Source organism: Linepithema humile, chromosome 7 (assembly GCF_040581485.1).
Source record: "Linepithema humile isolate Giens D197 chromosome 7, Lhum_UNIL_v1.0, whole genome shotgun sequence".
NCBI classification, from domain to species: domain Eukaryota; kingdom Metazoa; phylum Arthropoda; class Insecta; order Hymenoptera; family Formicidae; genus Linepithema; species Linepithema humile.
Genome location: NC_090134.1, coordinates 10,364,323 through 10,385,885, shown reverse-complemented (window position 1 = coordinate 10,385,885; position 21,563 = coordinate 10,364,323). Strand labels below are relative to the sequence as shown.

At 40.6% G+C, this 21,563-nt stretch overlaps 5 protein-coding genes and 1 long non-coding RNA gene across 8 annotated transcripts; 5 read left to right on the top strand and 1 right to left on the bottom strand.

Annotated features, from left to right (window-relative positions):
- The first annotated feature begins 60 nt into the window (after positions 1-60).
- LOC105674967 (uncharacterized) lies at positions 61-1,157 on the top strand. The gene is made up of 2 exons (XR_001101206.2): positions 61-200; positions 480-1,157. It is a non-coding gene; the product is annotated as an uncharacterized lncRNA (long non-coding RNA).
- On the bottom strand, positions 1,138-21,524 carry LOC105674958 (uncharacterized). Its single transcript, XM_012371680.2, has 9 exons — positions 20,934-21,524; positions 20,073-20,435; positions 19,634-19,973; positions 19,407-19,531; positions 19,186-19,245; positions 8,802-9,007; positions 8,500-8,699; positions 1,583-1,818; positions 1,138-1,509 (listed from the first exon to the last, which is right to left on the bottom strand). Exons 1-9 carry the CDS (start codon positions 21,228-21,230, stop codon positions 1,210-1,212), a joined length of 2,127 nt encoding a protein of 708 aa, XP_012227103.1. The 5' UTR covers positions 21,231-21,524; the 3' UTR covers positions 1,138-1,209.
- Positions 1,908-3,806, top strand: kune (kune-kune). Its single transcript, XM_012371691.2, has 2 exons — positions 1,908-2,431; positions 2,837-3,806. The coding sequence occupies exons 1-2, from the start codon at positions 2,293-2,295 to the stop codon at positions 3,337-3,339; spliced, it is 642 nt and encodes a 213-aa protein (XP_012227114.1). The 5' UTR covers positions 1,908-2,292; the 3' UTR covers positions 3,340-3,806.
- Positions 4,506-6,683, top strand: sinu (sinuous). The gene is made up of 2 exons (XM_012371686.2): positions 4,506-5,343; positions 5,614-6,683. Exons 1-2 carry the CDS (start codon positions 5,067-5,069, stop codon positions 6,000-6,002), a joined length of 666 nt encoding a protein of 221 aa, XP_012227109.1. The 5' UTR covers positions 4,506-5,066; the 3' UTR covers positions 6,003-6,683.
- On the top strand, positions 6,937-8,450 carry pck (Claudin superfamily protein pickel). Its single transcript, XM_012371685.2, has 4 exons — positions 6,937-7,098; positions 7,177-7,243; positions 7,370-7,707; positions 7,777-8,450. Exons 1-4 carry the CDS (start codon positions 7,062-7,064, stop codon positions 8,043-8,045), a joined length of 711 nt encoding a protein of 236 aa, XP_012227108.1. The 5' UTR covers positions 6,937-7,061; the 3' UTR covers positions 8,046-8,450.
- LOC105674960 (uncharacterized) lies at positions 9,671-19,159 on the top strand. Of its 3 annotated transcripts, none has more exons than XM_067359066.1 (4): positions 9,671-10,814; positions 12,780-13,804; positions 14,246-14,687; positions 14,858-15,070. In XM_067359066.1, the coding sequence occupies exons 2-4, from the start codon at positions 13,115-13,117 to the stop codon at positions 15,007-15,009; spliced, it is 1,284 nt and encodes a 427-aa protein (XP_067215167.1). In that variant the 5' UTR covers positions 9,671-10,814; positions 12,780-13,114; the 3' UTR covers positions 15,010-15,070. The 3 variants fall into 3 exon arrangements, with proteins under 3 accessions (XP_067215167.1, XP_067215166.1, XP_012227107.2); XM_067359065.1 differs by lacking the exon at positions 14,858-15,070 and adding an exon at positions 15,079-19,159 and having other exon boundaries at positions 9,675-10,814; XM_012371684.2 differs by lacking the exons at positions 9,671-10,814; positions 14,858-15,070 and adding exons at positions 10,840-11,639; positions 15,079-19,159.
- Positions 21,525-21,563: the final 39 nt, after the last annotated feature.

Below are 21,563 nucleotides of genomic sequence, written 5' to 3'. Positions count from 1 at the left end.
GCCCGTCTATTAACTGACGAACACCGAGACGCGACTAACTCACGTAGTAGTCCGTCGAAACTATCTAGTTGGGTACTCTACAACAACGACGGTGACGACGATGATGGCGGTGGCGACGGCAGCGTGGCGCATAGCTGCCGCGACCATTGAACAGCTCTCCGAAAAATGAACTTCTCTTTTATCGTAACGGCGCTCGCTCGGTTCGTTCTCCCTTTCTCTTTCTTTTTCTCTCTCTCTCTCTCTCTTTCGTTTTGCACACGTGTGCGTGTGTGATACCAATGAATATGCGCTGAGAATGACGGTTTAGAGTTACGCTCTCGCGCGTGTGATTGGTGTGTGATATGTATGCTTGTGTGTAGTGTGTGTTTAAATCTTCCTTCTCTCTCTCTCTCTCACTCTCTTTCTCCCTACGCTGATCTAATCCTATCTCGCTTTCGCGCACTCTCCTTATTATGTATCTTCGTTTCTCTCGTTCTCAGTATTGTGTCCTCTCGGTCACCAGGGTTAAATGCAATGATGGCGTACGCCACGTGATCGGTCCGGCACACCGCCATTGGTCCCCTACTCTTCCACCGACTACGTCATGATACATCATGGCATCTTCGAACTTTTTCATACTGTTTCTCTTTGTCTCACTTGTGTCACGCATCGCATTCGCAGTCATTTAAGTGTAGAAAGTGTAGACAAAGAGACGCGACAAATTTTTTTGTTTCGATTGACGTGTCGCATCACAGTGTATGTACATTTTTTAGCGCTCTGAAGTTGTTTGGTGTACGGCGACGTCTAGTTTATAAGCCTCACGCGCTTATTTTACACCTGACACGGTCCCAAAAGTTTTTCTACACATTTAAGAAAACAAATACGGACAAGCTATTATTAATTGTCGCGATTATTCCAAGTTTTCGGCGACTACTCACAAAAACATCAAATAACGCTACGTCAATGGAAAAACATTTATATTGATTTTACAAGCACGAATTCGTACACATCTAATCGATATGAAATAGTTTAGTAGTAGTAATAGTAGTAGTAGTAGTAGTAGTAGTAGTAGTGGTGATGTGATGGTGGCAATAATAATAGAATATGTTATTTGCTTTGACAGCTACTTACAGTAGCTAGTGTAAACAGAATACAATAAAATTTTTAACGTTGATTTATTACAGTTGTTGTTATATTGAAGAAGTTACATCACAAAGAAATTAGTATTAATCATTGTTTATTGCTACGAGAGAGCATTACAAGTGTCTGTGGAACTGTGTCAAAAGACCTCAAAGATAATGCAGCAGCTTTTAAAGCTATAGAGATACAATTAACTTCATCTAGATTCTTATGGATTCCATATATTATTCCAGCAGTAAGACAATCCCCGCAACCACTTACGCAGAGTATTTCATTTGATTTCTCTGCACCATTTGCGACGGGATACAATCGAGATGCAATTGAAGAATTAACAATCAGTTCTCCATTTTCATTGTAGAAGGGCTCATGTGATGAAGCTTTGCGTGTCACCTGTAAAATAAAAAGTAAATAAATATATTGGGAAATATTGTTAATTAACAAATTAAATTTTAGGTTTACAAACCAATACTCCCTGTGATCCTAAAGTAGTTATAACGACCGGAATGTATTCTATCAATTGTTCAGCTATATTTCTCACAGCTGTCAAATCCATGTTTTCAACAGTAGGGATGTTAAAAAATTTGGCTATGACTTTTAATTCGTTCCAATTTGGTGAGATAAAATGCAATATCCTTCTCCACTGTTGTCCAGTTTCGAATATTTTTGCTGCATGTGGAATGTTTGTAGGCTCATACCAAACTGTCAAAGAATATTATTAATATCCTTTATTTGTCTCATTTTCATTCAAACTATTCAAATCATTTTACTTTTTGCGTTATCAAGAATGTTCATTAGTAGAAAATCTATTGCAAATTAATAGAAATTAATAGATTAAATAATAAATTAACAAAAAATTAATTTTGTGATAAAAAAAAGGAAATGACAAAAATGTTTTTTCATTTATTTAATAAATAGAATTTTTCCTTCGCAAAGCATTTTATGACGAGAAACCGCCGAATTGGAGAATGCGGGGAACTATGCACTTGTGTGAAATGTGTAGCATATACAACGCATTCTGGTGTTAATCAATCGAACTAATTTGTTCCAAGCCAAGTGCGTGATTTTATGTCCCAAGTGGACGGACAACAACGTTACGTTGGACAATTATTTTGTATTTTTTTGTTCGCTATCCCATATATATATATATTCTTTTTCATCGACAACGCTTTGTGAATGATGGGTAAAACAAAAACAGGCAAAGCCGCTGCCGCTTGCACAGCTGTGGCATTCGTTTTCATAGTAATTGCATTTACCACACCCAATTGGCTGGAAACCGACGGAAAACTTGATAATCCGCAATTCGTCAAAATCGGTAAGATTACGTGGATACAGTAGGTACACGTGTAGAAATTCATAAATTAACGATTATGATAACGTTAAATGATCGTACACAATTGCACATAAAAAAAGGAAAAGTAATTGCCAAGTTTTAGAGTTTACATTTCTACTGCACAATATTATTAAATATATGTGGTGTTGTGCATTATGAGAAGATTACCAAAAATATTATTCTCATTAATCACATTGTTTCTTTTTAAATTGCTAATTATATTTGAAAAGTGATAAATCTTTAAGAGTCAGTTTCTTTATACGCAATTGCATCCAATTAATGATAAAAAATATATATTTGTCCATTCTTAATAATTATAAATTTTAGAAAGATGTTTAACTTCGTAGTAAGAAAATGGATGGAAAAAGAAAGCTGATTTTTTTGCAGGTCTCTGGCAAGTATGTTTCCAAGGATTTCAAGACCCGCGTCATCTCTATGACACCAGGTTCCACGGCTGTTGGTGGGTCTTTGAGGAAGAATATTATATCATACATGATATACTTCTGCCGGATTTCTTCGTCGCCACACAATTTTTCTTCACATTGTGCCTGACTCTATTGCTAATAGGAAGCTTCCTGACTATCTTGTATACTTGTTGCTCTCGCCATCATGACAAGTACCAGCTGCTCTTGTGGGCAAATGGTGGTAATTTAACCTTAGCAGGGCTGTGCGGTATTATAGCGGTAATTATATTCGGTGCCAGGGGCGATGGACGAGACTGGATGCCCAATTGGGAGCACAATGACATTGGCTGGTCCTTTGCCTTAGCCGTTGTGGGTAGTGTTATCCTGATAGCTGCTGGTATTCTGTTCTTAGTTGAAGGACGTAGGCATAGAAAGAGGCAAGAGCGAATATTGAATGAGGAACAGAAGACCCATACAACCATTTAGCATATTTTCACGTAACAATTTAAAATATACAACAGATATTCACAATATATATTAAACGCTGAGAAAACACAAATCTTATTGAATATAAGTTGCAGATGAACCTTTTAAGACTCATTTCATATTGTTATAATTAAACTTGATAACATGAATATCGTATAAGATACGTATGCATGTTAATTACTAGGATACGAACCACTCAGATTATCCTTACGTTAGTAAAATTTCTCAAGGTATATACAAAATATTTCAGAAAACTTTGTATTTTTTTAAATGTCGTAAATATGTCGATCAAATGTAACAAACATATCGTGACTAATCCGTCCATTATGTGTATTGTTCCAAAAGAACTAGTAAGAGATTAATTTTTGTATATGTACATAGGTTTAACAAGTATGAATATTGCGAAAAATACATTTTTTTTTTGTATAATGAATATAGACAATATAATAAAAAGATTTTTTATAATTGCCGATGCCTTGTCATTTGAGTGTTAAGATTTCATTTAATAATTTATAAAATGTAAAGTGAATCAATTAGGCATTGTATACTGTAAATAGTGACCTACTTTGCTCTCGTGAATAATTGTTCATTGTAAATTACGAGATACGGGTTTCTCGCGTGCACGCGCGCGATAACATAGAGACATGTCCACAAGTAGTTGCCCTAATTCAGATTCTATTTTAATCGACCGCGTTAAGTTTTCCGCAGCTACGTCACTGTGTCGCAGCCTATGAATGCGTCATTGTAAATCGCACACTGAAATCTTGTAATGCCTGACGCATCCGCATCTTTCGAGAAATCTTATTCAGCGATAATTCGTGTCGCGGAACTGCGAATAGTTTTCATGACTTAATTACAGGATGTTCTTTCTATTCACGAATAACGTGTAATTTCTGGGCTTTGAAAGGAGAAAGAAATAAGAGAGAAAACGAGTGTAACGGCTAAAAAAAGAGCTAAAAACTACGAGCAGAGGTTGTATCAGGGGGGGAAAAAAAACACTTCACTCAATGCGCAATGATTTAGGTATAGAAACGCGTTCATTCGCGGTCTGCTAACGTCCTACAGGACGTCAAGGTTGGAATGCGATTATAAGGAGAGAGAAACATGTATAAATAAAATGTGACACATACTGACACATGCACCTTGACAATCAGGGTCGACGTGAGCTATGCTAGGATTACCGGGGCTCCCAACTATGTCGCATGTATGTCGGTTACTTTCGTTTATCCATCATTAATTTCAAAGAATCTCAAAAAATCTGCTTATACGTTCTATCAGAAGAAATGCTTCCTTTTCCCATTTTCATGGTTCACGTCTCATCGTGCGTTTTTGCACATTAAATAAAACAAGTTTCATGTATGAATTTGTCTTGTTAGAAATTTCTGTGTGAACGGTTTTCGTCATCGTAAAACGGACTCGTTGCAGACGGCCCTGTACGTACGCATAAGACGTTTGTTATGTTACGTTCTACTCGTGGGATATTCGCGCGTCGTTCGAGGTGAGATGCAGCATAAGTTAGGTTAGGTTTAGTTCGTGACCATTCGCTCCACCAATAACACAGTCTGCTTGGGTGTGGTTTATTAGTACCGTGAGATCGTGAGATCGTGAGATCGTTAGGTGGGACTGTGTGACAAGTAGATTTTGCTGTGTATTCAGGCGAGCAGCAAGCGTGCTTATCAGTCGACACTCTCGATCTCGGAAACAGGAAACTTGTGGAGAGCGGCGGCATGAAGAAGAGGACTCTGTCCGGCAACGTCGGCGTCGGCGTATTCCTGGTGGCGTTTGTGTGCGTGTGCGTCGCATTCGGCACACCCGCATGGCTGGTTAGCGACCCACGAATCATTGGGGCTCAGCTCAACAGACTCGGTTTGTGGCAGCATTGTTTCAGATCATTGCCGAATCCTCAGGAGTCCGATGCACCGAGACGATTTTTCGTCGGCTGCAGATGGGTCTACGACCCGTTCACCGCAGGTTACTCCGAGATTCGTGGCTTCCTACTGCCTCGTAAGCATCTCCAAGCAACGCGAAACATCCGAAGAAACTATCATTCTTTTTTAACAGCAATCATCATTTTTCTTTTTTTTGGATCTCTAAAGACGTTTACGAAAAACATTAAAGACTTGCGATTCATAATGACCACCTGTTTAACTGTCCGAAAAAGATTTCAGAACCAAAGTTGAAGGAATTACTGTTATAAAGAATGATAGACAGGAGTGAAGTACTTTCTCGCTGTTTAATTGAAGTACATTAACTAAGTAAAATTTCTTGTTACAGCATTCATGATAGCCACCCAAGTGTTCTTCACAATATGCTTTCTGCTGGGTCTAATATCATTCTGTTTGATATTGCTCTTTACTCTATGCTGCGATCCTGAGCGAAAGAAATACATCGAGCTTATAACCACCATCGGTTATTTGCTGCTGGCCAGTGGTCTCAGTGGTAGTTTGGCAGTCATTATATTCGCCTGTCTTGGAAACACGGATGGATGGATGCCTGGACACGCCAATAATTACTTAGGATGGTCGTTTGCTCTAGGCGTCATAGGCAGTGTATTAATGTTAGTTGCGAGCGTCTTGCTTCTGGTGGAAGCAAGCGTGCAACGGAAGAAGCGAAATTATCTGAAAGAATCTCAAACGCGATTTCCACTCGAATCTCGCGCCTAAACAATTGGCGTTTTTCGATTGTTTATGGAAGTAGCGCACAAGAATCTCTACGCAAAAATTAGGGTAATTCCGTCCTATCATTCCGTCCATGATCTGAGATTTTCTCATAGAAGAATCTTTTTTTTTATAGAATGTACAAAACCAGGATTGTATTAATTTAAGCTTAGATTAAAATGTATAAGTTCAATATTTTTGTACGATATATTTTATATCTTTCTATATACGTCATGTAGGACGATAGTATTGTACAATAGTTTTAAAAAAATTCGTGAAAAACTAGATAATATAATAGTTTGTCTGATTTTATTATCATGAGCAATAGCTTTTCTAAACACAAAAAAGATTTAATCGATTAAAATTTGTCAATTATGGATTATGTAAAAAAAAATCAGCAATTTTTTAGCTGATTTATCATTTTAACAAACTTTTACAATTTTTGAAAGACAAATTATGAGACATGATGTAAAAATATATGTGTATATACACACGCTTTATATGTCCCATAATAAAATACATATGTAACATTTAATGCACAAGATGTACAAGATTATTGCACAATTAAGGATTTTAAATGTGGATACACACATATCCAAGAAAATCGTCATTTTTAATAACAAAACTAATTAGATATTGTAAAATTTTATACACTATTCTATTGAATAAAATTTCCAGTTTAAAACACTTATTATTATTATTTATTTACTTTACATCCTATCAATTCCATTTAAACGTCTCGAATTATTTATATATCCTAAATTATATTCTAAATCCTGTGTATATCCTAAATTCAATGAAATTATATTTCTTGATAGACAAGATTCATGTCCAGAAATTTAAAGTATCCTGTATATGAGAATATATGAGATAACCTATAATTCTGTAATGAGTGTGACGCCATTTTGCAGATAACGTCACTCTCTTGGCAAGGTTGGTAGCAACGGCGTACAGTAAGGTGTGGCGACGTCTGAATAGGAAAGTATTTATGAACGACAACAATAATCGTCAACGAATATTATTTCGAAGAATCGGCTACACGTTATTTTTCTCTGAAAATTCACCATGTCGGTAGATAAACAAGAGTATCACAGAGCGTCGAGTGAGTAACTGAATAGTAAACATGGATTGATCAAATATTAATTTCAATTAACCTATACCTAATTGTTTTTCCGGATAGACGCCGTCGTTTTCGGGGGAGGACTCACGTACATAGCACTCTTTCTCGTAATGATGGCCTTTGTAAGGTAAATACACATATTTCTGACACTGTTTCATAGTAATTTCAATATAAACGCAGTAACTGTTACTTCTTATTGCCTTGTATGCAAGATTTGCAAAAGTGACACATTGATTCTCCCAATTGTTTTCAGCCCATACTGGATAGAATCGTATCAAGAGACATTCAATAATTTCAAACATATGGGACTCTGGGAATATTGCTTTGACCAATTTCGTTATCCGTATTATCAGTTTGACAAAAAATTTAATGGCTGCCATCATATTTTTTCGCAAGAATATTATGTTATAAGAGAATGGCTGCTACCAGCGTGGCTCATGATTGTACAGGCATTTGTTACACTGGCTCTCTTACTCTCCTGCTTCGCTTTCACTGTGATAAGCTTGATCTGGATACGTTGGCCATTAAAATTTGTTTTGACTTACGAATGGATTCTATCATCTGTCGCATTCTTATGCAACGCAGTGGCCAGTAAGAAAAATTTTAAACTAAAGCCGAAAGTGATTAGACTTTGATTTTCTAAATATTCTTTAATTTCAGGTGGACTTCTTTTCTTGGCTGTAGCCATATTTGGTGGGCAGTGTTGGCGTCGTGACTGGTTAATGTACCCGAATTTTAATCACTTGTCGTGGTCTTACGCTTTTGCAGTCATATCGTTCTTCTTTCATGGATTTGCCGCATTCTTCTTATATCTGGATGCGCGAACAGGTTACAGATTGCGCAAAGAATCTCGTAATCTGGTAATGCAGATGCAACCAAATCCGCAAACGAGTTCTCATCATGGATCACAACGAAGCGGATATGTATAATATTACAAATCATGTCTTTAAAGGAAATTCAGATAAAATCTTTACCATTGTTAAGCTTAACAAGCGATACCATCTGTTTCTTAAAAGACAGTACCTAGTGTGTACGATTTTATCCGTCCAATAATATTAATATTTTTTATACAATCTTTTAAGTAGAACTTTTTTTATAGACAGAAGCGAGATAATTGAAAAATGCGATGAAATAATTTTAATAATTTAGAAAATACACAAATGTATGTATTGATATTGTCACCTTTTCTTTTTCTCTAACGTATATTTATGTATTTAGAATTTTTATTACAACTTTTATGTATATTTTATAAATTTATATTATACATAATTGTACGATAGAGTCAAAATTATATCGTTTGACTTGCAAATATAAAATATAATAGACAGAGAAAACCTTTCTTTTTTTTCAATACAATTACAACAAAATATTTTCTTTACTCACCTGGTATGTTTGTTCGCGACGCTATGTCCAGCACGCAGCGCATTGTATCCAATTCGAGATTTCCATCTAAAACGATGAGACTAGCTTGTTCGAGATGCGACTGATATTCTTTTATTAACTTTGGAGTGATCGCGCTGAAGGATTCCATTTCACTGATGCCGAAGTGACATTCACCTTCGGTGTCCACTATCACAGTAAACCTGTAACATTAATGGTATATTTTTTGTTTTAACGAAGCTGTTGGACCATTTTTTTACCGAATTCGTTAAGTAACAAATTATCGGCAAGATTGTAATTCGTACCTCGGGGTGGTCACTTTCGACATACATTTCACCGTCTTGCCTCCGTCTTTTAGACTCTCGAGAATGATCTTCCCGGGCTCATCGTTACCAATGACGGATATCAGACGCGTGTTTTCCAAGCCGAGCTTGATGAGCGCATCGGCAACGTTTCGACCGACTCCGCCGCAACTTTCTCTGCTTCGTCCAACGTGCATTCTGCCGTCACACTGCAAAATAATCACTTTTTTGAGGATTATTAAAATTAACAAATTCTATTTTTCACGCACTTAAATATACATGGAAAAATGAGAAAAATGTGTTGTAGAGAGTGTATATCCTCGCCAACAAAAAAAAAGAGGCCACAAGAGATGTTTACTTTGATACTCTCATCTTTCTTTGATTTGTAACGATTATATACCGAATCACATTCGCTCCGAGATCACATTGCTGAGGATAGATATTTGAGGTAAACATAAAAGAATCTATCGCGGTACATCTAAACTGACATAGTATTCGCCCCTTTTGTCTTCTTTGCCCTATTGCATTGCTATCTACTTTGCTTCCACCACATTCGGGAACATATAAAGTAAGATATTTTTCTTCTTCCCTCTACCTTAACTCTACTCCATGTGCTGTAGTAGCGACTGTGCGCATCCTTTATGTCTATCAAAGTTGTTATTTTTCGATGACGATAGTCTATCTTGATTCAATATGTTAAAGAGTTTCATCGATCTTTTGCGGGCTAAAATCAAAATGAATAATGGAAAGCTATCAAACAGCCACTGCTTGTTATTTCGAAACAGCTCGTCCATTTCCATATTATCCATCTATTTATCGGTCTGTCTCTCGAGTGATAGTGTGATCCCGATCCTTGCGCAGTTATTTATCGCAAGTTGCCTACTTTGAGCGCTATTCGACACGACCACCCTTCGGTTTGCACCCCTTCGACACCGCGCATTGTCTGCGGATAGGAGGAAATAAAATAGATAAAGAGAGAGAGGGAGAGAGTAAGAATCACAACATTGCTCCATGCGCCGGGCGTGCAGGGTGAGGAGCGTCGAGCATCGTGGCCGCGGCGTCGCGACGACGTTTGGACGCGCGCACGAGCTCTCGACTCTGCGTGATCCGTGGCAGTGGGAAGCAGCGCGTCGCGCCGTGTTACAAAGCGTCGTATGAGCGACATGCGCTACGGCTGGCGGCAGCCTTGTCAAGTGTCGATTGCGAAGACAAAGACGAGGACGACAGCGACAACGACGACGACGACGACGACGATGACGATGACAGCGACGACCAGAACGACGACAAGGACAAAAACGAGGACCGGAACACGCTGACAAGAAATAGAACGACAACAGGAATATTGCCGGCGGAGAAGTTAAAGACAAAGGCATCAACGGGGACGTCGATGAAGCACTAGTGAAAGGGTGTTGCGAGAGGACGCATGACAAGGAAACCGTGGACGACTGGCATGAACGACGTGGACAACGTTGCCGAGAACTTTCGCGGCGATGCCCGTGGAACAAGTGTTGCAAACACGACGACGACGACGACGACGACGACGATCACGTTCCTCGTGTATACTTCGACCGCCATACGCTCGGCCCGATTGACAGCGTCCAGCTGCAGCGATTCGCGATCTCTCGGTGAACAATTGCGCCTTCGTGCGCACACAGGTGCTGATCGACGATGTAAATTTGCGTCGTAGAAAGCGCAAATCTAAGGTGAAAAACGAGGGACAACCGCGGTCTCGTCGAACCTCGACCCTTCAACGTTTGAATTCGCATTGTGTTTCGCATCCTATGTGAAGTATCGCACAAATAGAAGAATCAAACTCGTCGACTCTCAAGTAAAAGCACTTTTTTCCAAAGGACTTTCCCCGATAGCGAGATTTCCGAAGAAAAAGGATCTCCTCTCCTTAACGTCCGGAATTTTCGTTCATCGACAAGAATCGCAAGGACCAAAGTTCGTTCGGAAGGAAAAGAGACTCGCTGACATTGCGTGTGCCTTTCGCCCCGGCAAATTCCAAGCAAAAAGGTATCTATGTATCAGATAAGTTAACGCAGAACGGTGTCATTTTTTTCGCGCCATGCGGCCATTTCTCGCGTATATCCTCTTCGTTCCCGAATCGTTGAATTTCTAGCGCGATTCAAAGAAATTGGGATTATTTTTGTTTTACGGATGCGGGGGACTTTAGTACGCTACGATGTGGGTTGCTCGAAGTGAGCGATTCGAGTTGTGCGCCGAGGGTGCGTGCATCTTTAACGATTATCGCTTCGATTATGCGGATCGATTGGAATCGAAGGATGCGTAACGGTGCATACGAGCCATTTCTCGTTTGTATGTGGCAAAAATAGGACATGGCTAGCGACGATAAATTCCTTCGGGAAGGTCGGGAGGAAGATTGCATAACGCCACGTTCCCTCCCTACATCCATTGCCACCTTCCAACCCTCCTCCTCGTTCTCCTTCTCCTCTCTCTTGCGCGCGCGCGCCTCTCGTCGTCCTTTTTCTCTCTAGCTTTTCGCGCCTCTTCTTCGGCGACATGTCACTCGTATCGATATCTAATTAAAGACTATTCGATAATCTTTTTTTATCACACTCGCTGTCTGTCTACTCGGTTCCTGTAGGAGGCGTGCAGTAGTTCGCTCTCACGTCCCTCGTCCCGGCATCCGGCGGCGAGGAAAGATCGCACGCGACATTGCGCGACATCGATCGGCGAGCGCCTCTTCTCTATTTTTTTCCGTTCCGTCAAAATTATGTAAAATATATCGGTACTGGACGCCGGCCAGAAACGTTACTGCTCGCCTGAAAAGTCGTTTCTGCTCGCTGGGAAGTCGTTTCTTCATTAGGACGAAAAGAGGTAACGCGCGTTGTCCGGCACCTTTTTCTCTCTCTCTCTCTCTCTCTCTCTCTCTCTCTCTCTCGCTCAATCCTGTGTACACGCTCCTTGCTCCTCATACGTCGTGTCGTGTAGAGCGCGCGCTAACGCGCAAGGTTTAAACGATCGATGGTCCCTTACCGTTCTCTCGCTCTTCCGTGTTTTCGTTACAATGCGCCACTCGCATATACTCGCGATGACGGCCTGTACATGTAACACGACTGCCGGTGCACGAGAAACGGGAGCACACTTTGGCTCATCGTTTCGGTCGAGGCCTGCGATCGGTGATGCATGATTGTATTCGCACCGCGATTCTGATGATAATCTCCGATCGAAATTCTCACGAAAGATCTTCGGTGAGATCGTTTTCTTCTTCTTTCACACCTCCTCTCATTCCCGTGATTTATTTATTTCGTATGCGTTCCAAAAGTACAGTAGCTTTTTATCATCTTATATTTTTTTTTCCTAAATTAATTGTATAAGAAAACTTAATACTTCTCTTTGTAAATTTAATCTGTATTAATATCGAATCGGCAGTACTTTTCTTACTTTGTCTTTTTTTCCGTCAATTGTATGTCTCTGATGCTTTCTCTTATCCGGCGCACATGCTACCCTTTTTTTTTTGCATTTTTCTCACTCGCTCACGGAATCGGCGACTCTTCATGCCAATATACTCACTCAGGCGCATATCCTCTCTCTATCTCATGCGATTTATCTCCGTCTCTCCTCGGAGAAGCTACATAGAACTAAGCGGCGGAAAATCGATAAATAGAATCGCCTATCGCACGCTACAACTGTCAGAAAGAAATACAATTCAACGAGGCGCACGCTAGCCGCCTGCCGCCGCTACCCTCGCCTCGAAATGCACGCACATTGAATTCCGTGTGTCCCCGTTAAACCGCGAAAGGAGGGAGGATTATACCGCGGATTTGAGTTGTGCGATGTGATAAGAAAGTGAAAAAAATCCAGGATCAGGAATCGAAGATGAGAAAATGTTCCCAAAGCCTAAAACAAAAAATCTAAACTTTCTCAGAGCTTAAGCAAAAAAAAAACACGGAGTTAGATAAAAAGAATGTTTATGAAGAATCCGTCTCTCACACCTTCTTGTATATCTTTCCGCAGGAAGATCATCCACACACGGTTATCGGAACCAGAAGACCGCCATTCGCGGTGCACGACAAGCAAACGTGACACGAGGGGGGACCATGAACGCTACCACGAACGACCTTCCGGTGCGGCGATGTAGCGCGACGTGCCTCGCGTGACTCACGCTGATCTCGGGTAAAAGTTTCGGCCTCCTTCTTCACCCCCCGTGTAAGTAAGTAACCGCGGCGACCGGTGCTCAATCCACCAACGGTGCAACGCGCTGGCCCGTCTTTCTCCCACTCGACACCCCCCCACATCCGCGGGGTACAATCCTTACGACGAGGACACGCACACCAGGGTGGCACGATAGTATGACGGTGATGCTGCTGCAACGTTCAGTCACCCCGCAGTCGACGCACAGCCAAAAGACAGCGACGAAGGACTGCAGCGCGAAGCCGCCCTTTCTCTTTCTACTGGAAGACGACCGTGAGGAACATCGGCACTCGACCGATACCAACACCACGACAACTACAAATAACAACAACAATAACAACAATAATAACAACAATAGCATCAACAATAACAACGTTTTCAAGAGGGACGCTGAAAGGAGCAGCCACGATCACGCCGCCGACGAGGCGCCGTCGTCGGTGACGTCCCAACGGCTCGCCGGCGGTGGTCAGGACGTCGCGATGCGATATTACCGTCTCTGGATCTACGCCTGTAACCTGGTGCTGTTCGGTAGCGCGGTCGGCTTCGCCGCCGCGGTGTCGCAGACCCTCCTGTTCAGCGGCGACCCGCGTCGGTACGTGGTGCCGGGTGTGCCTCGTGCCTACGACTTCACCGCGGTCTACGGCTACTTGGCGCTCGCGGGACAGCTAGGCCTGGTGCAGCTGCTCGGCTGTATCGCCGCCAGACGACTCAGCGCTCGTCTACTCCACTGTTACTGGATTGTGCTGCTGTTACTTTTGTTCGGCGACGCTATCATCGGCGTCTTCTGGATCTTCCATTTCGAAAAAATGCGCGCTGAGCTCAGGCCCACGCTCAGGCTGCGTTTGCAGGTACGCACTTTGGTTTCACATCGTCGCTCGATTCTCGTCGACAGCCAACATGATAAGACTGCTAATCTCTCGTTGCGAGCATCGCGGATTGTCACGAATGCTTTTTCTTATGCTATACATCAGCGTAAAAAGTTTCTGCGTGTCGGAACTCGAGTACAAGAGATCAGTCAAATGCATTCTCCTTTTTGCTTGCCGATTAAAATACAATTGTAAACTGTCCATCCAATTTCGCTGAAAATAAATACAAGATTAGATCAATTTTTATTCTCCTTTACTGATAAAAGATAACGAAAATCTTCGGCGTGCGATTTTATTTTATATCATTGAACGCGAAGAAGCTTGAAATTTGACGAAAAGAAATTGATGGATTTTACGCGAGGAAACTTAATTTTGATATATAGTACAAGAAAAAGCTTATATACATACTTGTTCGGTTCGCAGGTGGACTACGGAAAAGAGCCGCGATTCAGCGAGCAATGGGATCGGCTGCAACGGGAGTTTATGTGTTGCGGGGTGACCGGGCCCAGAGACTTTGTTCCGCGCTGGCCGCAGACCTGCTGCGGGCCCAGCGTGAACGCGAGTGAACCCTGTCAGCATCCGTACGGACGTGGCTGCGAGGAGACGCTCATACGTTGGCTCAGGAAGACGGCGGACTTGCTATTTGTTCTGGGCTTTTGCGTCATCGCCTTCGCCAAACTCTGCTTTCTCGGTATACTGCGTTACGAGATACGGGAGATGATACAGAAGATACGACTACTGAGGGAACCGCCGCCACCGACCACGCCGTTCGCTCAGCCGCCCTTCACTCAAGTGTTGCCGGAGACGGCCAACAACGGCAGCATCGTCAGACGTACGACTCTGCCCAACGCGGTCGTACCTTCCGGTACGTGTCGGTTTCGAGTTAGCGTTTTCTACGAAAATCTCGTCAGGTCGCCGAATCGACGGTATTGACACGTTCGGATTTATGTATCGAAAATTGAGCATTCGTTTATCCAATTTCTATCAACACTGTCGCAATAGAGTTTCTATATTCGGTTCGAATTTCAATAACAGACAACTGCTCGAATATACGTGCGATTAACGTGGCAGTTTCAAGTATCTATAGCCGAGTATCGAACCACAGTGCTACCTGCGATGGAAACAGAAACAGAAAAATCATCAACTACCTCGAATCAAAAGACAAGTACAATTTAGCGACAATGTAGCGATAGAGATAGAGCGAAAAGGAGGAATGCCAAAATCGCCGGAAATAATAAGCTGCTCGTTTTTTTCAGCCAACGCATCATTGTTGCTGCAATCGGATGAATGCAGCACCGGCCGGCATCCGCTGCTGGCGAACAATTTGCAGGACGGTGGTGCGGACAGTGACACCAACAGCCACTGCGCATTGATACTCGAAGAGACGACGCCCACCTCGGCGAACAACCACAACAGCTGCACGGCCGGCGGCGGCCGTGAGAAGAGCAACGGCAACAACAACTACGAGATGCGTGAGTTCAACCGCAGGTTGCTGCTGTCGAACGGCGCCAGCCCGGGCACCGGCGTAACCGTGACGGGCGGTCAGAGTAGGCGCACCTGACTATGGAGATGGTGGCGAAACACCTCGAACCGTTTCCTATACAGGAGCAATCGGCGACGCGCCGACATCCCGCTATACAAATAAAACATCCTCTCTCGAGTGTTTTAGTTTCTTTTTCCAAGAGAGTAAAACACGCACGGACACACACGTACACGCATACATGCATACACAGCGGGTTACCTGGCTGGTCCGACAAGCGGCGAGGAAAGCGCTATCGCGTCGACGCGATCGACGAGAGTAAAGGGGGTTGACAACTACTGCAACAGCTTGTCTTTTCTTAGTTTCCCCCTTCTACCGGTAATGCACGGTTGATACGCAAATACTCTGGGAGAGATCGTGGCGACGGACGGCGTTGGACGGCGTGAAGACACACACGGGAGACCAAGTATTCGCGAATCGATATCACGGTGGAATTGTATATTAACGAAAGACCAAATCAAAACACATACAATAGTGAGATTATCTCCATTTTGTAAGGCAGAACTCGCGAAGAAGAGTTTAAGTTTGCGATCGTTTGATTCGTCGTGGAAGAACGACGCTCAATCGAGAAGCGCGATATAATCGAGGCCGATGTGAAACGTCATTGCCCTATGATTCCTTAAACGAGCGACGAGCAGCTCACCTCGCGCGAAAGATAGTCGAAAGAACGGTTCTATTTACAGGCTCATATTTTCTCGACGGTTGTACGCTAATTTCGTCACCGTCGATATCTCGTGTTACAGAGGGTGCACGCTAATTTTAAATGATCGTTGGACACACTTTCCTTCATCTCTTTTACAAACCGCGTTAAACACTTCTCCGTGAGCTTTCGCTGTATTTGTGCGCGCCCAAGTTACATCGTGAGTTGCTCATTAACTGCCCTGAACTCTCTTCGCAAGTGTACACCTTACATACATGTCTTTCCGTCCTCGCATGGTCGGTGTGTAACTACTTTTGTAGATTTATTTTTAGCCGTAAAAGTTTTCTTACGCTTCCTATATCCGAACAAAGCGAGTCATCGATCGCATCATCAGTGTACGGAATATCATACGTCCATCGTGCCGTTTCTCATGGGAAAAACGTTATATGCGTGTCACTGCAGTTAATACGTCACAGTCGAATATAATCGTCGTCGTCTATAAATGGCATACAGTTTTCTACATTTCGCAGTTGGGTTGTCTTGGTATCCAACAGTTTTGCGACTTGATTAAATGTTTCATTTGGTAATCGGATCGCAAACTTGTCTGAAACACGATGGCGTTATTTCAGTAATAATACAATTCTACTTCTTTGTATTCCGCACTGCAGAGATGTCTGTGTCTCTCTCTCTCTCTTTCTCTCCCTCCCCCCATCTTTTGTCCCTCAATCTTTCGGAGATCCTTTAAATATCTTTTGCTATTAACAGAACGCTCGGCAGAAGGAGAAAACTTTAGTTAGTATCAGCGTTAATCAACATTGGCGCGAGTCCTAAAATAACTCAATTCAACACTCATTAACAACTTTTGTTCTCTTTAAGACTTGAATTCGAGACTATAGCGAGACTTTACACGCTCGATTCTCTTAATAATGCAGAGAATCTGTGTATCTATCCGAACAAGCAAATTGTGGATACATTGCCGTTTAACTAACCTTGCGATTTTATGCATAAAACTTTGCAATGAATAGTTTTGAATAGTTTTGAAAGATAATAGTGTAAAATACTACTGCCAAATTTGATTCCCCTTCCTTCATTGATTAAAGGCGGGCGAGCGAGAAGGAGAGAGAAGTTTCCGATGTAGGCGACGATTGAACAATTCCTAATTACTTTTACATACGCATTTACATCTAACGAAACAAACGTCACGCAAGTAATTTGTACCGATTTGTTCCTTGTAACTAGATCTCCGTTATTGGGCCGAAACAGCGTGGAGTTGGCTGTTATTTTACGCTTTTCCATGTTTTAAATTGATTCTTTCCCTTTTGGCACACGTTATCAATACGTTTGGCTGATCCCAATAATGAAGATCCGTCTTATAAGCGACAAAGACGTCACAGACGCAACACTCGGAATAACTGGCTTCCTAGCTAGGATTAAAGGAATCTTAGGGTTATACATATTTAATGGGGATGCAATGATAACAGATACAAATACTACAGTAGGCTGTACATACCGGCATATAATAAATAATACTAAGTGTCGATCGTCTGCTTAAGGAGAAAACCGTGACATTATCCGTTAATTGTTCGAAACGCACATCTGTGCCGATGCTACCGAACAAGACACTTTACGTTGATCCGTCTGTGTCGCAGTTGGATGTACGTGTCTCTCGATATCTGATATTTCACATCTCCAACTATAAACAACACTAGTCTGGACAACAGGGTAATTATTAATCACGAAAGGTTGCCTGAACGTTTCATAGGCCAGCATTAGCCAAGTGAAATATTGCACGTCATCACGATTAAATGTGCAGGTAATTGTTTCCTTTCATTCTTTCGAGAAAAAAAGATTTCTTTTACCGACAGCGCGCAAATTCCATCATTTTTTCTTAATCAGACCATCGAATTATTGTTGAATGTAAACACAAGCTAACGTAACATAATAACGTCAAAGCTTACACCTCGCAGACACACAGCCTCTGCCACTAAATGTATATAAAGATGTTATATACAACAGATAGCGACTAATCGTTTTTTAATTAACTAGCCGAGAAAAAAATATCTTCGGAAAGAAAAAGGAACAACGTGTATCACACTTCGGACAAATGAGATACCTACTTCAAATTCGCTTTGGTTGTTGTATCGATGTACCATCTGCTAGAAATGAAAGAAGCGACAAGTTTTTTAGGTCTTTATATTTTATTCGGACGATACATCCCGATGTTATACAACCACATTGCAAGAAAGACTTGAAAGTTTAAACGAGCATAGCGATTTGTAACGAAATTGGTATCCAAATGTAATATACAAATTGAAGAGAGTGGAAGACAGGGAGCTTTGAATAGTGCCTGCTTAAAATCCAATTTATTATATCTCAGACAATTAGGTATGATCGAATAATTAGACTTTGCGACATAGCACGTCGGATCTGAATTGAGAATCTCAACAGTTAATGTATAAGAAACTTTTCTAAATAATACTGCAAAAATATGTATATGTATATCTCACAATTGATTCAAATATCGAATGCTTGATTTAAACATCTGTTTGTACACTAATATATATGTATGTAAAGCCGATATCTCCCTCTTTTAAGCATACGTTCCTTGTCTTTGAGGATCAATACATTTCCGGTGCGCGTGCAATGTCGCAAATGAGACATTTCATAGAGTGATCGTAGCGCGATACTGGAAGAAAAGTATGCACATCCAAAGGCTTTGATTACTTTAATATTGTACAAAGACGATCCATGACGAAGCAAAGTGTATTTATGAAGACTGTTAGTGAAGAAGAACGGACACTAAACAATTATATGTAGTTACGAATTACGATTGAGCTCAATAGCGCGCGTTTTACGTTGATGAACCTTTCATAAATGCCGTAACAAGCTTGCGTATTTAATTAAGTTATGGAGATACGCGCCGCCGATTGCAATGGCCGTATTTCATATAGGGTTTGCTATTCTATAAAGCGTTTGTTAATACACACCGTACTCTTCCCCGTATTATTCTACGCGAAAGTTCCCATTATTTGATATTATTAAGTGTACATAAAAAGACAAAAAAAAAAGAATATGGTGGTAATTGTATATAAATACTGTTACTGTTCTATAACTATATTATGTAATATGAATACAAAAAATTGGTTATTTAGTATAATTTTGATTGTGAGATTTTTGACTTACGGTTATTTGCGGTTCCTTCACCTGGAAGACAGTGTCCAAGACAGCTCCGCCGACCACTACCTGATGGGACGTTACAATAAATATGTTATCGCTCACGGGGAGGAATTACAATATCTAATGCACATTTACCGGGCCTTAAATACACATAAAGTACATCACTAAAGTATTGTCAAAGTTTCAAGTTTTTAAAAACGAATAATTTTACACTTTTGGATTTTTACCGGTTTTTCTCTTGATATTGTTGATCGTGCAGACGCAGATTCTGTGCAGGATGTCCAAGATCTCTTGCAGAGATTCAAGGCGATTTCAGCCGCAACCTTGGCATTATTCTCTATGAGACCTATATCTGTAAATTGTATAAGTCATAAAATGCAGATATTTTAAACATACACAACAGTAACGTTTTACCACGTTTTACAGTATAATCTGTCGACTTTTACTCACTTACTTGCTTTAAGAGATTGGCCTTGTGTAATCTCGTTGAGCTCGTTCAAAAGAAATGGCGTTATTTGTTTACCCATAATACGCATGACGGTGGCTTTTTTCAAAGCTTCTGATATAATCGAATCCATAATGCCAGGCTCCAATGCATATTTTTCAGGAATAGAAACTGCAAATAGTATCCCTGTGTTAATGCCCAGTGTTCTCTGTGCTTCCATAATATCAGCTGCTTCTTTAGCATTGGAAATTCTACACGGTGCTTTTATTTTGTCCAAAGTCTCGGAACAGTAGAAGGCTGGAAATTCTGGCGATTCACCAATTTTTATCACTGGTACTCCTTGAGTTTCCTGCAAGCACACAGGCCATATTTCTATGTTAATTTCTGAAAATGAAGTAGAGAACAATAACAAATAGATATGGAAATAAATACATATTGCTGTATCTACCAAATACTCCAAGGTTTTGCCAATATCCAAGATAGATTTAACACCAGAACAGACAACTGCTATCGGTGTGCGTCCAAGTTCAGTTAAATCTGTACTGATGTCAAGAGTTAGTTCAGCTCCTCTATGAACACCACCAATACCACCTGTTGCCATTATTGGAATGCCCGCTGCATGTGCAATTAACATTGTAGCACTCACCGTTGTACCGCCGTTCAATCCATGCGATACAATAGAACAAATGTCTCTGCGTGAACATTTCATAGTTTTTGTAGAATCTGTTTTAGACAAAGTTTCCAACTGTTCATTGTTCAAGCCAACATGTATCTTTCCATCTATGATTCCTATTGTTGCAGGTACAACACCCTGTAATAAACAAAGATTTATTGATATTAGTATTCCTAATTAATTTTCAAAATTGCAGCAGATGCATTTTGTAATAACCTAGCAGCATTAAATAATTCTACAATTGTTTAATCTTTTAGTTATTTTACTTTTTTAAGGAGATACCATTTCTTATTCCATTTTTTAAAGAATTTGTGATTGAAAAAAAGACATCATAATTTTAAAATATGTATAATATAACAGTACATCCAGAAATATTAGTGATAATTCATTGATAATACAAAAATAATTTACAATCAAGTGTGTTCCCAAAATAATAGCTTCTTTTGACATGGTTGCAAAAAGTGTGATTTTATGTTAAATGATGTAAAGGCATACATGTCACTCTTTTATCAGATCTGACAAAAAAACTGTGTAAATGCAAAGATTTATATATTTCTGTATTCTGTATTAGATATTTATGTTTGCATAAGTCGATGAGAAAAGAAAAAAAAAAACATTACAATTTGTCATACAAACCTGCGATTTGATCACATCTTCGACTTTCAGCGCGGTGTTAAAATTATCAGGATACGGCATGCCATGTGTAATAATTGTCGATTCCAGTGCCACGATCGGTAATCCATTTTTTCTGGCTACCGCAACGTTAGGCTCGTAAATAAGCGAATTCCGGCCGGTGATCGATCTCCGATGGATCGTCAGCGCAATGGATCTCCACAATTTTGACACAAAATTGTCCAATCGAATTCGATGCATATTTAGAACGTACGTAAAATAGATGAACAATATACAAAGTTCTACCATACGACTTTTCATGAGATAAGTCGAATAGATAAGCAATTGTGATAATTGAATTTTATTTCAAGTAAATAAAGATGGCGAACATTGCAGATTGCGCACAAATATCGCTAATAGCAAGACAATCGAATACTTTATTTCACTACTGTGACAGAGTATCTTACAAGTGGTTACAAGTACTACCTTGCAATCTTTCGTTCTTCATCTTTATTTTTAAATGACAACAAATATAACCATCAATAAAAATCAATATCGATCTTTGGGTGCAATACGAAATAACATCACCGATACGTCATGTTGTTATACTTTTGATTATGCCATCGTTTCAGCTAGTATCCAATCCAGTTTCCT

Excerpts from the sequence above, each read along its gene's own strand:
- sinu (XM_012371686.2), top strand. The coding sequence starts at position 5,067 with ATGAAGAAGAGGACTCTGTCCGGCAACGTCGGCGTCGGCGTATTCCTG. Across the intron at positions 5,344-5,613 it reads TCGTGGCTTCCTACTGCCTC|CATTCATGATAGCCACCCAA; the intron begins GTAAGCATCTCC and ends TTCTTGTTACAG.
- kune (XM_012371691.2), top strand. The coding sequence starts at position 2,293 with ATGATGGGTAAAACAAAAACAGGCAAAGCCGCTGCCGCTTGCACAGCT. Across the intron at positions 2,432-2,836 it reads TCCGCAATTCGTCAAAATCG|GTCTCTGGCAAGTATGTTTC; the intron begins GTAAGATTACGT and ends ATTTTTTTGCAG.
- pck (XM_012371685.2), top strand. The coding sequence starts at position 7,062 with ATGTCGGTAGATAAACAAGAGTATCACAGAGCGTCGA. Across the intron at positions 7,244-7,369 it reads GTAATGATGGCCTTTGTAAG|CCCATACTGGATAGAATCGT; the intron begins GTAAATACACAT and ends AATTGTTTTCAG. Across the intron at positions 7,708-7,776 it reads CTTATGCAACGCAGTGGCCA|GTGGACTTCTTTTCTTGGCT; the intron begins GTAAGAAAAATT and ends CTTTAATTTCAG.
- LOC105674960 (XM_067359065.1), top strand. The coding sequence starts at position 13,115 with ATGACGGTGATGCTGCTGCAACGTTCAGTCACCCCGCAGTCGACGCAC. Across the intron at positions 13,805-14,245 it reads CGCTCAGGCTGCGTTTGCAG|GTGGACTACGGAAAAGAGCC; the intron begins GTACGCACTTTG and ends TTCGGTTCGCAG. Across the intron at positions 14,688-15,078 it reads CAACGCGGTCGTACCTTCCG|CCAACGCATCATTGTTGCTG; the intron begins GTACGTGTCGGT and ends CGTTTTTTTCAG.
- LOC105674958 (XM_012371680.2), bottom strand. The coding sequence starts at position 21,230 with ATGAAAAGTCGTATGGTAGAACTTTGTATATTGTTCATCTATTTTACG. Across the intron at positions 8,700-8,801 it reads TCGAAAGTGACCACCCCGAG|GTTTACTGTGATAGTGGACA; the intron begins GTACGAATTACA and ends TTAATGTTACAG. Across the intron at positions 1,819-8,499 it reads GTCGCGAACAAACATACCAG|TTTGGTATGAGCCTACAAAC; the intron begins GTGAGTAAAGAA and ends ATTCTTTGACAG.